General features: G+C 44.9%; 1 protein-coding gene across 1 annotated transcript in view; it reads right to left on the bottom strand.

Annotated features, from left to right (window-relative positions):
• Positions 1–18,798, bottom strand: part of LOC139641993 (intermembrane lipid transfer protein VPS13B) — a 333,765-nt gene that overhangs the window by 72,822 nt on the left and 242,145 nt on the right. The window contains exons 37-40 of the mRNA XM_071516677.1: positions 16,444–16,839; positions 5,307–5,509; positions 3,465–3,681; positions 942–1,126 (exon numbers count right to left, since the gene is read on the bottom strand). Coding sequence (XP_071372778.1) covers positions 942–1,126; positions 3,465–3,681; positions 5,307–5,509; positions 16,444–16,839 — 1,001 coding nt within the window. The remainder of the gene's footprint in view (positions 1–941; positions 1,127–3,464; positions 3,682–5,306; positions 5,510–16,443; positions 16,840–18,798) is intronic.

Here is an 18,798-nt window from a genome sequence, read left to right as displayed (position 1 = left end):
AGGACAGCGGGGGTATCTGTCATTCAATAACATGTCGGGTATGGGAGTTCTCAGGACGGTGATTTCAGAAGGAGCCGTGGGGCGTCGCAATGGCACACGGCCAAACTGTAACAGTTTATTTCTCTTTCATTGCAGGTGATGTTCAGCAGGGAGCAGGGAGAGGGATGTGTAGCTCCTCTTCTCATCTTACCCCTCCCTTCACCTATCTCCTAGTAGACAGACTATGAGACCACTTCAATTCCTCATAAAACTGATGCAATATCTTCATCTAGAATAGATAGAGACTGGATACATTTTAACTGACTTCTACATGTTTGTACCTTGAATGCTCTGTTTGCAAGTGTGTCCGTCTATACCTGCAGTATGTGCAGTAGTAGAACATATTAACATTTTATAAAATCAAAACATAAAATGGTCAGTAGTAGAGCTCATACAGCACTTGGGTGGAGATTTTTTTTACTGATTCTACCTCCTATGTGCCTTCAATGTTTTTTGGGGGGTTTCTGAAGGGATTCAAAATTGTGTCTTCTATGCTTTTGTATCTGTTGTATAAGCCTTAGTCAGGATGAGGTCACTCACTGCCATCAGTATACAAACTGATGCACTGATGTGTCATAAATCATCTTATCCAAAGAGCACCGTTCATATCTGAACCCTGATTTAGTGAAAAACAAGCTGCACAAACGTAGAATTGTTTACCCTCATCATCTATGCCTTTCTTAGGTAGTCAGCATTAGTTAGCATCACTATTCATTCCACTGCAGATTGTCTTTCACTTTGGAGACCCACATGTGTTTGGTGGATTAAACTGTCCCATTGACCTGCTGTGCTTCTCCCTGCTTCATTCTAGACTACATTCTATGGTTCCTAGTTTTGGGTTAACTGCATTCTGATTGACATCATACCGTATCATAGAACCTACTCTCTGCCTCTATTCCTACCTGCAGGACGTCCCCCAGGTCGGCGGTGCTGATCTCGGGGTCCTCGGTGGTGTTGAACGGGACGGGGGTAATCCTGACGAAGGTGAGGACGCGGGGTTCAGGGTACCTCCACAGCATCACCCCCGGGCTTTCCTCCGTCTCGCTGTAGAACACCACCTCATAGGGTCCTGGCATTCTCTGGGAGGCTGGGGGGGGGAGGATAATAACAATAATATCATGATATAGAAGTTTATATTGTCACAGGAAGGCATTAAAACAAGAAAGGGAAAATACAGAGGAGATAAAATATAGGAAGTGCAATCAAGAGAAAATAAGTTAAAAGAAAAAAGAAAAGAGGAGGAAAGAGTTGGAAAGGAAATAGAAAGAGATAACATGAGTTGAGATAGATAAAAAAAGAGGGAAGAGAAAGGAGAAGATGAGACCAAAGAGCAGAGGAGGAACTGGAAGCAATCCCTGGATTTCTATATTAAGATAGACTACAGTGCTGCACTCTTACTCCTGATACTATAAAAACCCATTGCTACGCAACATTTCCTAACAAGAAGGCTTTAAGGTTTTAAGGTTTTATTGGCCTCCTGGAACATCTGCAGCTGTTGGGAGAAGGAGGAGGAACGCACCGAGGTTGAAGCAAATGTGAAGAAAATCCCTATGTGTTCAAATGTGGTATGTATGATATTGGATATCATTCTTTTGCGGTATGTAATTTACCTGTTGCGGCAAAAGAACTAACTTGGACTTGCACGCCATCTCAGTCTTTGTTGCGGTGACGCTCTTATAGTTATTTCTACTATGGAATCTGAACCCTGCAAAACAATAACTCCTAAAAGAGCGCTGTAGATGTTTCCACACTTTCTGAATGTTTATATGCATGAGAAGCCGTATATAAACAAAGGGACTGGGTAAACATTTTGCTATTGAGTAAACAGCCATTGATTGAACCATACTAAGCACCTGCAAAAACTGGAGAAGAAGTATAACACAGGATCTAAACTTCTGAGTGGTGTTTGACTTAAGTCATGGCTGCTGTTTGGGATTCAAGTCCTTTGGAAAAATGTTTATTTGAAAAAAACAGTCAAGCACAGAACTGCCGCATTGCTCGGCCCCTGGGGGTACAAACACTGAGACTCTTGTTCCAGAAAACGCATTTCAAGAGGCAGCGCAGGCCGACTGCAGCTTATTTTCCTTTTATGCGAAGCGGTGAGCTGCCCACTTGAAGGTGGACAGAGTATTGTTGTTACAGTTGCTGTAGCTTTTGTTTTGTGAACGGGGTGGATGGAAGAAAAAAAAAAAGTTGCTTTCATGAGGTTTTGCTTTCATTCATGTTAGTTTGAACTGACTGCTTCAGAGAGGGAGAGAGAGAGAGAGAGAGAGAGAGGGGGAGAGAGAGAGAGCTCTCCAGCGGCTCCACCTTCTGTCCATCTCTCTCCAAACATCCCTCCAGCCTTCCCTCCGGTTTTCCACTCTCCTTTTATCCCTCCATCCCTCCCTCCCTCTCTCTCTCTCTCCAGCCTTCCATCTGACCCTCTCTCCCTTTTCGCCATCTTTTCCTTCCCTCCTTTTACGCCTCACTCCATCCTTCTTTCATCTCTTCCTCTGTCCATCTATCCCATCCCTCTTTGCTTCTGGCTCCGGGGGGACCGCTCACTGTTCTTCCCTGTTCTCCGGGGCCCGGTTTGCCCCGGCTGTTGACAACATGTTGCCGACAGATTGTCCTCTCTGTTCTAGTTCACTACTGTACGTTCTCCTGCTCCAGCCAGCGTATTAAATGCATCAAAGACCAGCGGAACGGTGTAACAAACAAAGACTCAACCACAGCTGACAGAGTGGACGGCTGGTCTAGAGCCAGAGAGAAGTTTGATCCTCTGTGTATAATGTTGGAGTGTGTGTGTGTGTATCTGTGTGTGTGTACAGAGGACAGCACACATAAAGCACAGGGAGGGGGAATAAACAGCGTGTTACTCAGAGTGGAACCAGGCAGGCATGTCCGATGAAACTCCTTTGCACATAGGGCTTTCATCTGACTTTGATTTAAGCCGATGCATATCTTAAAGTGACATCTCACTTTGGCAAAACGTTTACGTTTTTTTCAGTTTACAATTCTCATAGGAGTTTATGAATGGTCGACCAACGATTCCGATCGCCCTGTGGATGTAGGGGACCAGTACTTACCACTGTACTTTTTGAAAACCCAGTTAAAAAAGAATATGAATAACGCATCTATGAAGCAGGAAAAGTACATCCAGGTAATATTATTTAATTCCGTAATTTTGCATATGTTGCATATGTAATGTTTGCATTTATTGCTATGGATGCCAGTGGATACAGCAATCAATCCTGAGGTGGCCTACTGCTGAACATATATGGAGGTGTGCGTTCTGAAAAATTAAAATGTTCCACAAGGCAAACACTCTAAATAGGATTTAGAACATCGTAACCCAGGCTTTAACCAGATTTAAGCCTGGTTTATACTAACTGTATACTAACTCTCATCTCTACACTACACTGGTATGCATATACATTCACCTGAGTCCTGGATGTACTGGAAGAGGCCTGTGCGCAGGTCATCGGAGCTGTGCTCTGTCCTGGGAGAGGGGGAACCCGGGGAGGGCGGTGGCTGGGTGTGGCAGGGCTTGCCCTTGGAATAGGTATCAGCCGAGTCCCCTGTCTGGAGGTGGAGGTAGGCCTGGAGGTGCTCCACCACCAGCTTCAGACAGTTCAGATGCTCCTGGCCCCAAAAGACCTGAGGAGATAGAAGGAGAGATGGGAAGACAGTTGGGATAGAAAGACAAGTACAAATGGTGGGATGATAAAAAAGAAGGAGAGAAAGAGGTGAAGAGGGAAAGACGGAGAGGTGGAAGGAAATGAAGAGAGAGCAGGATGTAGGGATTGATAGAGGGAGGGATAGAAATAGTGAAAGAACAGGAATAGTGATAAGAAAATACAACAACAAAGCTGGACATTGAAACAGACACATAAACAGAAATAGGCAGGTAGACGATCAGTTAAACGTTCTGTTCCAAAACAGGAAGAGCGGCAGTCAGGGTTACCCTCGTCATCACCCCTTAACATCCTTACTAACATTACCAACACAACCTAACATCCTCCTTACTAACCCGCGGTTTTCCCCCTCCCTCGCTCCATCAAAGCAGGCCTGCCTGGGGTTTGGACTGAGGACCAGGAATCTCTGAGTCAAAAACACTTCACACATGGAGCTGCCTGCCTGCTTGCCCGCTACTCACTAGCTCGCAAGGGTGGATTATGACTAAACTCTGAAAACAGGAACATTTGGGGATTTTTTCAGGTTTTTGGAAAGAGAGGGAGAGAGAGAAGGAATCGGAAGGAATTCCGGTGGTTTTTGTACAGGACTTGATTAAAACACCGCAAACGCCAATATTTGCAGAGGGAAATGTATGATTACGTATTAAGTGTTGAGTTGCGAGTGATGTTTCTGTTAATGGGCACGCAATAAAAGCATTATGGGAATCATTGAAAATGGGGGAGGGGGATTCCCCCTTAAGTAATGTGGAATATTGTACCAGTTATAATACATTCAGCTACAGTCACATCGAAAAGGGGACTTTTCAGTGTCTATATTATGTAACACCTCACAGGAAAAAAGGCACACAACAGTTATAACCCCTGCTTAAAATAGCCTGAGAATATTCCATCACCAGCAGAGGTGACTCAAAGCTACATAGGAATTATAGCATGCAATTCTTACTGTCATCACTTCAATTGAAAAGAGGACTGAAGCCGTGGCCGAATTGAAGACGGACAACAGATTTAAGTGGAGTGCTGAGTGTGTGATGGGCTGTGGTTGCGGGTGTCAGCTCATGAATATTGTAAAAATTAGGACTGAAAACCAAATTGAAGACTGCAGGCAGTGAAGCTGAGGTTGAGGTTTAAAGGGGGCGGCAGGGTGGCCTGGCTGAAGCCCACATGTTGAAGTGTCCTTGAGCAACACACTGAATTCCAACCAGCTCCAGAGGTGCTGGTCTGGCCCTGACATCTGACCTCTGACCTTGCTGTGGACAGGGGCGAAGAGGAAAAGAGACTTCTTTCCCCACAGGGGTCAATAAAGTGTCACTTCATTGACGGCATTGACTCATGACGGCATGAGTATCACAGGTAGTGAATGTAATTAGGTCGTAATGAAAACAGATGCACACTTTTGACATTGAATTTGAATTAAGCAAGACTTAGCAGCAATTCGGGCCATCATATACAAATCTAATTTTGAGTGAAAAAAGGTTTAAAATCCCAAATCCTAAGCCCCATTAACTTTGAAAATTTAGCTTGGACAACAAATCGACTGTACATGTCCACTCTGAAGACCATGCGTATTGATGTAGGGGGTATTCAAACCTGCAGCAGGCCTCCCTTCAGGTCCAGCAGTAGTTTCGGGGGGCCGGGCTCAGATCCGGGGCTGCCGCTGTGCCGACACCACCGGGCCTCCAGGGCGGCACTGCAGGAGAAAGGCCCCAGCAGCAGACGGCTCCGGTCCTTCAGACCTGTTCGCACCAACACATCCTGCAGCTCCAGCAGCACAGAGGCGGCTTGCACAGCATCTAGGAGGAAAGAAGAGGGAGTGCTGAATGACGTGTACAGCACAGGCTGGGACTAGAGAGGGGGAAAAAGAAGGAAAGGTGAATGATATGTAAAGAAAAAAAGTGTGGTCTACGACAAATAAAGGCTAGACTGGATCAAAGAGGGAAAAAGGGGAGGTCAATAATGTGTATAGCCTTGATTAGGCCTTGGAGGAAAAGGAGAAAGACTCACTTAGAAAAACAGAATTGGAATTAATACTAGTAAACCAAGGTAAAGTTTTACGGAAAAGTGCAATACTTACCCTTCTAATGATATATGATTAACATGGGTCATGGATACAAGAGCAACCGGGACACAAAAAACTGAAACACATGATCAGTTCAACCTCCAAATCCAGTCGCACAAATGCTATCCTCTGTGTTTTGAACTCAACTAACACAATCTGGCTTAGAGACATCAAAGCAGCACAACATACAAACACATCAGTCACATCACTGGCCTCCAAAACATGATGCTCATTCAATGTTTAGTAGCAGAAGTACTTGGTTCTCTGAAACAGGGCACAAGGATTCTGAGGCCATTTGCCCTTTGTAACAATTATGTATGAAGCTGTCCTTTCCCCAGCCTCAGTGTGTCTTAATCAACATATTTGACGGGTCCCCACATGTCAAGAGGACTGGTACGAAGAGAGGAGGTTTTCAATTAAGACGGGGTACCAGGGTGAGACAAATGTTCTAAAATTTGGGTCCCAGGCTGAAAAAGTTTTTAAAAAAAAACTGTCACACCTTAACACCAGATATAGAGACTGGAGCAGCAGAAGCAGGGATTATCTCTAGTGATGAGATATGATGACCAGTAGCAGACAATCACCTCTTAATAAGAAGAGGTCCATCCTCTTCTATCATATTCCTTTGCTGTGTGTATCCCTCTGACAGAGTTGTTCTGGGGTCACGGCAACACTACGGTCACAAACTACAGTTGCTTGCGGCTTCCATAAACCACCAGATGAAGAGCCTTTCAGCCGCTACCTCCCTCTCTCTCCCTGCTCCCATCCTCCCCTCCCTCTTTTCATCAGTCCCTCCTTTCCTATGAGTTCTCCTCTGGTCAGCAAAGGCAGCACCAGTCCATTAACATCACTGAAGCTCTGTTCAAACCAAATTTGAATCTGAATCTGTATCTCTGCATGGCCTGGAAACCCCAAAAAGCTTAACAGATGACAGAAACACACGACAGTGACAGTGAGAGTGCCCTAATGGGATCCAGAGGCAGCCAAGGCCATAGACAGCATGGGCTGGAAGAGCCAGCGCAGCCACTTACCCTGGAAGAACCAAAATTAGCTAGAACCACAGCTTAACAAGGACAACATTCTCTGTCCCTTTCCGTTTTAACAGAGATGTGTCACTGCGGTCACAGACTGTCCTGGACTATGGTGGCCTGTTGGCCCATAAATCAGCAGACTGAAACCCCTTCTCAGTCGTTGACATGGGAGGGCTGTTCTGGTCAGCTACAGCCACAGCAGCAGCGGTCCATTTGGAAGCCTCTAGCCTGGATGACTAATAATGCCCTGAGAAGCGGCTCTTTAATGCGCCTTTTAACTCCAGAAACCCTCACTCTGCCTGCCTGGCTGTGGGTCTGGGAAAGCAACAGTAAGCAGCAGCAGACTTGTTTTGGTCCCTAACTGTAATTAAAGGGGGAGAAAATAATTAGAACTACTAGTATTTCCTTATGTGATTTTGAAAATCTCAACCCTGGTTTATACAGAAAGAAGAAGGAAATTTTGAAAGCCTTTTTAATGCTAGAATTCGAAAGAGCATTCAACTGACAGCACTTGGCCTTTTGGAGCCGCCAAATTCGCATGTTGGTGGCTCCAAATGGCAGCGAGAGGAAACTGTTTGAAAACTTGAACGTGAACTTAAATACCCAGAGCTCATGTAATGTGACATCAGCAAACCGCACACAGCACGCTCCTGTTTACCAACCCATCCAGTCTGTCATCGCTTTATGGAGAAGTGTCAATACCCGACACTCCCAATTTAATTTGGGCACATATAGGACGAATCTACCACGTCTCAGTTACGGGGCAGGGAACGCTCTTCTTTTCTCTATTGCTGCCCCACTTTGTGATTTAAACACCTTGTCTAGTGCAGCTTTAAGGAAGGACTGAAGGATGCTGGGCTTGGGGTTCACTCAGGGTAAAGGGTAAAGGAGGGTGGAGGGAGGGGTTTGATGGAAAGGTACAAGAAATGAATGGAAAGACAGATGAAGACAGTGGGGGAGGAGGTGATAGATGGGGAGACAAATAGATATAGACATGGAGAAAGAGAGAGAGAGAGAGAGAGATATGACAGATGAGAGAGAACACAACTTTCCAGTCTTTGCGAACCGACTAAGGAACATCTTATTCAACATAAGAGCCCAATAACACAACAGGGGGCTTCCAGTGAAAGAGGGCTTCTCATGTATAAATCTTCCTACGGGGAAATATTATACTGGGATGACTCATCTCTCTCAGGATCGACACTGTTGATACAAGTTGGCAGTTTACCTGCTAATATTTTCTGGTGTTGCGGCGTAGAGAGAGCTGTTAGAGATTACTTCTGAACTGTAGACACCAGGTTTATTTTCATGGCTAGGATTTATTAGACAGCACTTGGGAACTCCCAAACTGGCTTGTTAAATGGAGAATCTCTTATTCACACACACACACACGCATGCACGCACCCACACACACATAAATACATACAGACAAGTGCATAGATACACACAAACACATATGTACATTCAAGTGCAGACAAACACACACACACACACACACACACACGCACGCAGTGGGTATCAAAGCGTTCTCTGCTCTCTCACCATGCGTCATTTACAGCCCAGCTGACCACAGCATCCTGGTGTTAAAGCCAGCAGCAGCAGCCAGCTCTCTTAATAATCACCCTAATTGGGAGTGGTTTTAATGAGGGGGGATTCCCCTCTTTCTTCCTCCCTCCCTCCCTCCCTCCCTCCATCCTGGCTGAATATTAGACAGAGACAGAACTTCTCCTTCCCTCTATCCATCCCTGCTTTCCCCAATACGACCATATTATGTTTGTCTCCAGAGATGTGTCAGCAGGCAGCCCCATAACATTGCACTGGTGAGCTGTGATGTGCTGCCATGGGCAAGGAGGAGGTCAAAAAGAAATGGTCAAAAGGAAAACGAAAAACAGAAAAAGAAAGAGAGTGGATACAGCAGGAGGGGAGTTGAGAAAGTGTGTGGGGGCGGGGAGCATGCATGGATGTAAGTAATTCAGTAATTCAGTATTCAGAGACAGTGAATGATGAAGACGAGTACGACAGGAACAGTAAAAGAACAAGAGAGAAAGAATGATGGAGAGAAGAGAGAGAGAGAGAGAGAGAGAGAGAGAGAGAGAGAGAGAGAGAGAGAGAGAGAGTGTCTGTGATGGCTTGATGAGGGTCGGAAAATGAAGAAACGGCAGCTAGTTACTGAAGGGTTTGGACCTCAGACACATAGTTCTGGTTAGAGAGACGATAGACAGAGGCCAGAGACCAGTGGACAGATAGTTATCATCCAATCATCACTTAATACACCCTCCACCCCCCCGCTCCCCCACCCGATGACACAAACACACACACACACACACACACACACACTCCAGACACACAGGCAGAAATGCTCAGTTTCACACTCTTCTGAGAAATATGAGCACTTTTCACAGAAACCAGAGAGAATGGCATGGCATGGCATGGGGACACACAAGAATGTTGTGTTATGCCACTGTGAAAACCATGTGGTTGTCCCATATGGAAAAGCCATACACACACACAAACACACACACACACACACGCAGAACCACTGGAGTAAATGGACAGCTGTTGTTTTGGGGGTATTTGAGGTGGCTCCAATATTCTCCACTTCATGTGTTTGGGGTTTAGAAAACTGGCTCACTGGGAGCCAAATGAAATGGATCCTCGGATATGAAAGCGTCAGAAACACACACACACACACACACACACACACACACACACACACACAGAAAAACACACACACACACACACACACACACACACACACAGAAAAACACAAAAGGGCACAGAAACACATCAGTATGCATACACACAAATACACCATGGAGAGACACTTACAAAGACAGAGACAAACACATGTTCACAAGCAGGTCCATACAGTACACGTGAATGTATGCATGCACACACACACACACACACACACACACACACATAGACCCTCTCTATGTGATCAGCCGGAGGGGGGTTTAGGGTGTAATCCAGGGGGTTTGGTCCTTGTGTGGGTGGCAGAGCAGGAAGAGGATCTGGCTACAATAATGGGACAGCGTCACAATTATGTGGGTCTGCATTCAGAGCTAATGCTTGGATTTTCTAGAAAGGAAGCCTCACCCACTAGCACAGCATGCACACAATCCCACAATCCCGCACACACGCACACGGACACATACTAACTTACACATGCATATCTCATGCACACAATCACACAAACACGATTACTAAAAAGACACAAACCGATACACACAAGCACATCCTCCCTGGGGCTAACATACGACCCTAAGACACCCAGTGACTCTCTCTAGACTCTCTCTGACGAAGTGGGGGGGTGGGGAAGGGTTTGGCTGGAAATCTTCCTGAAGTGAAATACATCTCTGGCAAACGCTTGGGTAGGATTAGATAGGATCGAGGACGTTGATTTACCACGTCGGTTTCTCGCTGGCAGCCGTTATCTGACCACTGCCTGGCTGATTTATACCCCGAGACTTACTGTTATCAATTAGGAGAAACCTAAAGGAGTCATTACCTAACTAGCAGCGGCCCCTGAGGACTGTCTGGGATGGTTAGAGTAATATACTGTCACTCACCACAGCAATACACTGTTCACTTACCACAAGACCACTATAGGACACTAGAGGAAAGTGGCTACGTAGCGGGGGACACTGATGGCCAACATGACTACAGTGCAGGGAGCCATGCGTCATCTGAGGCTGTTAAAAATAACTGATGGGTGCTGATGAGTTTCATATGGGCTGAATGACAGTTGCAACGCATCAGCAACTGATGGTATGGTAGACCGCCTCATCTAGATATGTGCTTATTTCTTAATACTTGACTTTAAAAGTGATTTTTTTTTACAGGATGACATGTAACAGGCTGAGAGTCAGACAATGCTGCAATTACATGGACCTTATTCCCATGGTGGCCATTTTGAATTTATGTCACACTCGGTGGGGTGGGAAAGAGCAAGTACAACCCAAGTATAATCCTAGTGTTGTGTACAAAGATGTACAATACATCTTATAAATGGGAAGTCCAGTTGGGAACTGGATAAACATTTATCATTTTACAGATTCCCCACAAAAAAACCCTATTACAAAGGAATTAATCACAAGAATCTGGAGGGATATAGGGTCACAGTTTAAGGTAATATACAAACACTATAGCTAGCTATCGGAATCAAGCCTAGGTAGCTAGATAGTACCTAACTAGTTAACTTCCCTGATAAATTCAAGCAGTAGGGACTAGTTATTGTTCCCGGGATTGCAAGCTAATTTGATAAATATTAGCTCTATCTGGAGTTCTCACAGTAGTGTTGAAGTAAGTGTGCCAATCTTCTGGGTAGAGTTCCCCAACCCCAGTGTGACCTGGGGAAGAAGTTCAACATGGCTGCAAGCTGAGAGCCACCAGAGCGCTTCTACATGTGTCTCTCTTTTCAAATGTGTATTTTCTCCAATTGACTCCCATTATTTCTGAAGACAAAGCCTATTGTTCAAAAAAGGACAAATAAGGCCGTAAACCTGAAGTATAATTGCTTCTCATCATTCATATTCGTCTCTAGGTATTGTACTACACCACAGCAATCCCACACCTCTCCTCCTCCTCCTCTCTCCCTGACTTACTGCAACATACATCTTCGTCTCTACTCAGCAACCAATATTACCTTGCTGGACAGGGTTTTTTTCTCCTCCTTGTGACATAATTCTTTTATAAATGCTGTGAAAACAATGTAATAGTCGAGTTAGCTTGCCAAATCACAGCGGGGTGTATTTCCAAATATAAATCTCTTTAAGTTCGGCTTTGCTCAGCTCCGCCTCTCCCCGACTATTGAAACAGATTAATATGATGAATGGAACAGAGTGGCTTTCTTTCAGCAGAGTAAACAAACTGACACGATCGTAATTCAAATATTGGCCAGGGAAACAAAATAACGCATGAAGAAAAGAAGAGACGTAAATAATTAATGGCTAGCTTTCACTTTGTTCCACGGACAGAAGTTTTCCTTTACAAGTGTGTTGGAGTAAATCACCGTGATGGAGCTGGGGGTCCAGAGAGGCTAAGGACTGGGGAGAAATCTTTGTGTGTGTGTGTTGTTGTTGTGTGGACGTGTGTGCACAAGTGAGAGAGTCTGTCACTGTGTGTGTGTGTGTGTGTGTGTATGTGTGTTCCTGGGAGATCAGGGGCGCTCCATGGGCAGTCTGACGGAGAGCTGAGAGATTAGGGAGGGTCTTGTTTCATGGACCTTAAGACATCTGTTCTCTCTCTCTCGCCCGCCTCCCTCCTTTCTTTCATTGAACTATAAATGCCCCCCTACCTTGGGGAGCGGTGAGCGGTGGACGCAGGGAGGAATGCGGGGCTTCCACTTGCTTTTCATTAACACAGGATCTGGTAACACACCTCACTGTCAACCTAATCCCCTCTCTCTCCATCTTGTCCCCTGGCAGAGGGGTGGGGGGGGCTGCCATGACCAGGTACAGACCCCCAGATGTTCCCTGGACGAGGGGCGAGGGGGGTGGATGACAGGGTCTTCACCCCGCCGCAGCTATAGATGTACGCTGATGAAGAGGATAGGGTGGGGTGGGGTGGGGTGAGCGTCATGAAAATAGATAGAAGAGATCCCTGTTACTGCTCAAACAGAGTAGTCCATCTTCTTCTTCTGTTTTTCCCCTTTCGCCCCATTTTGTCACCCTGTCCTTTCTTTCTTTCTTTCTTTCTCCGCCTCACCCCGTCTACTTCGTCCACATTTTTCTCTATCTTTGTCTCTTGATTCATCTCCCTTCCCCTCGCTCCGTCTACTCTTCTGTCCTCCTTTTGCTCCATTACCTCATATCCTCTCTTCTACCGTATCTTCTTTTCACTCCATCTGTCTTTTTCTGTCTTTGTCTCTTGTTTTGTCATTCCTTGTTTCATAACTGCCGTTTTATCGGACTCTTCCCTTGCCTCCTTCTCCCCCTCTATGTCTCTATCCCCATCACTCTCCCTGCTTCACTTCTTTCACAACTCTCTGTTACGTTCCCCTTCCCTCCCTCCCTCTTCCTCCATCTCTTGTCTCTCCTAGCCCAGTGGCATCATCCTGAGGGTCTGCCCTGGTCCATTAATCTCTGCCTGCCACTGCGGACCAGCAGAGCAACAGCAGCAGCAGCAGCAGCAGTAGTAGTACTACTACACTCTCCTGTCTCACATCTCTCATGTACAGCCTCTCCCAGGGGGGTCATTCCTGCTGACTTATTATGGCAGCCCCAACGCTCAACCTTACAGAACGGGAATCCCAACCTTTATCATCATAAAATTCCAAGGTATCCGTTTTCGGAGGTATGGAGCGGTGCTGGGGAGGCCAGAGTGGTGAGTGATGGAGGCAGTGCAGCTAAGGCTAAAAGTCAGTGGATACATCTATTGTCACCGGCGATCCGTCTGCGTAATTGGAGACAGTTTGTCTCCTTTCGATGGCAACAAATCTGGAAACACTATGTGGAGGACCCCCCGGGGAAAAGAGCCGCGTGTGTGTTGTGACAAAGATCTGTAAGAGTGCTAAAATTACCAAGAGCCAACAAAAACAAACGACTGTTGTGACATCAACATGTTTTTCAGCAGGAAAGATTCTGACATTTGAATTAAAAATACATTTTCCCACACAAAAAAAAATGTTTTCTGAGAACATTTTGTAACTTTGCAAACTTCCTCTGGCAACATTTATGGGTGTTACACCACATGAAGTCCCAACATACTCCAAGAGATTTGACAAAGAGATGTCAGGCCCTTGCATGTTTACCTCAGAGGTATTTCAGAGAGCATTGAAAATGAGCTAAGAGCAGCTGAATGAAACTTTTGTTACAGTATACTGTTGTTGCACATGATGACAGCATTAGTTTTACAGCGGTTATTACATTGTCTCGTTCAGAACAGCCGTTCATAATGTTGTGTTCTTGGGGCCCTAACGACGACCAGTGTTTCAAAGAGCTCCGAGCCAAGCTGCGGAGGAACAATCCAATAGATCTCCATAAACACCAACGCTCCTGATCCCAACATTTTTATTTGTGTCCAGTCAAATTGTAATGTCCTGGGTGCAGCGATGGCTCTGTTTCAAGGTGCTGGTAATTGTGGGAAAACAATATCCATGAAGAGAAAGTTCACTGCGCACTAATCTCTGTTTGCTGTGTTTACTGTAAACAAGCGGAAGAACTCTCAGTGACGAATCTCTTCTGAAAAGGTTTACAAATGTGCAAAGTTAGAACGATGGCTAAAAATAGTAAATAATCATCTGAAAGTGAAGAGGGGGGATTAACTTTCATATTAGAACAATTGTCTATAAACTCTATTTGTTTTTTCCATTGCATTGCATACCCAGTTTTCAACTGTGTTTATCGAAGTCAACACATCAAACGTGGATGAAAGCTGAAAAGCTGGTGAAAATCAGCGCAGGGCAGCAGCGCTGAGTATTGTCTCACCGTGCAGTTATGCAGATTCGAGTAAACAAAGTGCAAATTGTTTGAGGTTTTAATTAACATTTTCGACAATCATTTTATCTGAAGTAACCCTATATAACAACATCTGTAAAACAGATGCAGGCGCTTAGGGAGCCCAGTTCCAGCTCTGTCCCAGTCCCTCTGCAACCCCAGTCACTGTGGCTCAGCGACTCAGCGGCACTAAGGTGCAAACCGTCGACTCGCAAAACAGGGGGTTCGAGTCTGTCTCGTCACCTACCGCATGGTGCATGTCACCCCCTCACCCTCTCCCATCCTTCTGTTTCCCCGCGCTGTCCAATTTTGCATAAATGCCAAAAAACAGTAAAAAATCAAAAATAAACAAAAAAAAAACCCTGATCATCTGTTACACTATGTAGGCTCACACCCAATGGCACAGAGACATTGGAAGCCTTTTAATTTACATTAGCATTAGCAGTTCTGATTGTGATCATGGAAACATTGTGATGCCTCCTGGATAATAGTCGGTGTTGATGAAGGGCCGGTTTGGTCCTAACACGGAAACACACTCTCCCTCTTACACACACGCATACATAAATGCACGCATGAGTGCACACACACTCACACACAAATTTGTCTCTCTATTGCCCTTATACACACATACACTCATGCCCATGCAATCCCAGACACACACAGCCTCACCAAAGCTTTAGTTCCAAGACTAACACAAACATCTCACTTTACAGTTTACTGACAGCCCTCCTTGTTTTTGGCAGATGAAGGCCGTGCTAGCATGTGTAAAGAGCAGCAATACTGCAAGCGATATTAAAAGCAATATTGGTATTTTTTTCCACAATTTGTCTCATCATCAGTGTGTGACACCTTGACAGATCCTCTGGAGAGACAGAGAAATTGCATGTTCATCAATAACCGAGAGTAGGAGGTGGGAGGTCTGACTAAGTAGTACAAAGAAAGAGAACAAGAGACTGAAAGACAGAGAAAGAAGTAGTACTAGCTGTAATAGATTTTTACCTCTATAACTCTGTATGTCAGCCTATCATGTATAATTTTGAAATATCGATCAATTAATATTAGGAAACAATTCTTTTGTATAACCCACCCCACATATTTAACGTTTTGGAATAAAACTCTTCATATAGACCTCAACAACTCCAAATGCTTTACGACCACAGAATTGGAATGGATTGATACTTCTTTTTATACGACCCACTGAACATCTGTTTGACAAAACACATTCCTAGGCCAACATGTTGTAACGTTACATCCTCATTCCTAATAAATTTTAATCTGAATGAATAACAACAGGAATTCCAAACTGCTTTGGGTATAGCTCCATATGTCCACATCAATATTTGTTTGGTGACATAATAACATGAAACACAGAACAATCTGTTCTCCACTACATATTTCTATCGGAGCTCTGGGTAACTGAACTGCATTTTCAATAAGGCTGGGTTCATTGCTGTTGGGTCACATGGTGAGCTATGACACACTGCAAACAAGTGCCTACATTTATTGCAGTCTGGTACTGAGTCCTAAAATCTTGTTTTGTTTAAAAGATGTGACAATCTGCCAAGGGGTGAGATCGTTTCACTTGCTTCCAACACACCTGTCTCCAGAATGTTCTTGAAACAAGTGACAATATCTTGAAATACAGGTGGATCACATCACCGGTAAACAAGGTAATGTCACTTCATTCAAGAAAATTCTTAAAACAAATTAATTTGCATTGGAAATTAACTAACCCCAGTAACAGATGTCTGTCAAATTTTTTAAGAAAAAATAATGATGGACCATTTAAGAAAGATCATTTTTGCAGTGCAGTTATACAACATGGGTCATTTCCTAGGCTCAGATAGAAGTCTTTGTAGCTGGTCTGACCCTAGTTTAATACATCCATGGTCTGACCAGAGAGAAAAGGGTTAGGGTTAGTTAGGGTTAAGGTTTCAGCCAGCCTTAAGCCTCTGAGGCCATACAACCAGAGTTAAGCCATAGAGATCTATACAACAGGGCATCCAGTTTTCTGCTGGGCTTCAGAAAACAAACTGGGGCTTACCAGGTCACATGAGAGTGAGGTGTCTGCTTAGGTAATTTCGCAATGAGGTTTGTTGAAATTGAGGTTTTTGTTATCTAAGACAAGGGTTAATTGGGTAAGTGACTGCAAAAACTGTAATTCTGCACAAACTGAAAGACGTGTGTGTTTTACTCACCTTCCATTCTGGGCCCAGGCTTCATGTTCAGACTCCCTGTCATGGCTGACACTGACGCTGTCACGCTAGGCCTCATGGGATGGGCCTCTGTCTCCATGACTACCACAATCTGGGCGGTGCGGAGGGACACCTTGTGGAAGGACAAGGCCAGGGCCCTGAGGCTGCCGGCCTTACCCAGGGCCGAGGCCTGGTGGTGGGGGTCGGCGCGAAGAGCAGAGGTCCTGGGCGGTGTCTTGGTGGGGGAGGAGTGAGGGGTGGAGCAGGTGGAGGGGGGTTTACTGGAGGCGTCCCACATCTGGTTTGGTAGGACTTTCCACAGGTAGGCCTTGGCCTGCTCCAGCTTAGCCAGTGTAGGATTGACCTTGAGGGGGCGTGATAGCTCGACATTCAGCTCAGCTGTGGGAGGAAGAGAGGAAAAGAGGGAGGAGGGAAAGAGGAAGGGGAGAGAAAGAGGAGAGGAGACAGAATTAAAGAACATTATTATACTGTGTTCACAACAGTGTTGACAGGAAAGCTTGACAAACACAACTCCCCCCATGCGTACTGCCCTCATAATTCCACTGTTTAAGTATGACCAATAATATTAAATCATGATCCAGTGTTAACTCATCATCGTTTATCACTGATAATGGGTAATAAAGGTTGCTGGCTATGCAAGGTATTTCAATCCAGTAGGGTTACCTTGTCAGTATGAATAAGGAGAGGAAGCTCTCAGCCAAAGGCTCAGCCAGTTTAAACGCTTCCTGAAAAAATCCACTGACAGAAGTGATGCTACAAAAACCCTAAATTAACATGAGAATTACTAAGTGAGCATCAGCTTTTTATGTGAATAAAACACTATATATTCTGCAACATTATATTTTTGCGTAATGGCCACATAATCCATAATGTATCTCGCTGATTTACCAGTAAAGCTTTGAAAGAAAAAAGAAATACTGCCTCAATATTTATTAACATGGGCTGGTATTACCTTTTACAGCCTACGTCTCCCTAAAAGATGGGAGTATCTTTTGTGCTCATCATGACTTACATTTATGAAGTGGAGAGTGAAGGAGAAAATAGGACAGAAGGAGAGAGCAATGCTTTTGGGCAGGTGATAAAAACATGACTTTATTGTTTGGGAAAACCAATGCTACCTCACTACAGGATAGTGAGGCATAAACACACGCTCTCTTCCTGGATCTCTCTGGGGCTCTCTATGTGTGTGTGTGTGTGTGTGTGTGTGTGTGTGTGTGTGTGTGTGTTCCAAGTCCGACACATTTTTGTATTTGTGAATGGGAAATTAATCTATTATCCAATTTTTATGCAATCTAACGACAGACTATTTAGCCTACATCAGTGCTAAAGCAGGGGCTCTTAAACTATTTCAAACTGGGACCTAAATTGAATAAATTGAATAAATCCACTCTTGGCTGGGGCCCTTCCTCTTTAAAATCTACTCTTGTCATTTGGAGAGGCACCATAAACAGGACACAGTCCATTTGGGTTTTTTAGGAAAGGGCAAGCTGCATCAGTGTTCCACTCAGCAAGGAGATCTTCTGCTATCTAACCCATGAGACGTTGCATGGCACCACATCTCATAAATCAAACTTTGAACTCTTCTCTCTTCATCTAATCGCTCGGCTTTGCATGCAAAGACCTGTTAAAGCGCAGCTGGGTCCGCTCTCATCAATCTCTCTTTCTCTCTCTCTCTCCCATAAGCACACACACATACACAGACACATACACCATTTCTGGCTGTCTCACTGTAACATCCTAACGTGACACTGCGGAATAGCAGAAGAGAATCTTTTCTCCATGCCAGCCATATAAATCCAAGAGTGCTCGGCTCTCTCCCGTTCTATCTCTCTCCCTCTCTGTTGCGCTCCAGCCTTCAAACACTTGACTGGAATTTACAGAGACACATGAATTAACTCAATGCCGTTTTACACCACTTCCATTATCCCATTTTTCCACTTGGTCATGATGATGGGAGCGGGAAGCGGCTGAAAACAAGTGCAGCTGTTTTTCATGGTCTCATCAAGGCACCAGTGTTTAGAGGCTTTTTAAGGGTTTTAGGCCTCCCGTCTGTCTCCTTCCCAGGTAGAAGCACTGGATGACATGAGGGGGAGCGCTGCCAAGACAGGCCGGCGCACGCACACACACACACACACACACACACACACACACACACACACACACACACACACACACACACACACACACACACACACACACACACACACTGCCCTCAGGATGCTTTCTCATTTAATCCAGTGGAAGTGAGGCGCATGGTCAGATGGAAGGATGGATGGAGGGAGGGATTGGAGGACAGATAGGTGGAATTTGCTGTGCAATGTAGCTTATCATTTCCAG

This window comes from Centroberyx affinis, unplaced genomic scaffold, assembly GCF_046629955.1.
Source record: "Centroberyx affinis isolate AG114_WGS23_722 - 3 ecotype Tasmania unplaced genomic scaffold, CSIRO-AGI_Caff_v1 ptg000423l_1, whole genome shotgun sequence".
Lineage (NCBI taxonomy): Eukaryota > Metazoa > Chordata > Actinopteri > Beryciformes > Berycidae > Centroberyx > Centroberyx affinis.
This window is presented reverse-complemented; position numbering and strand designations above follow the sequence as displayed.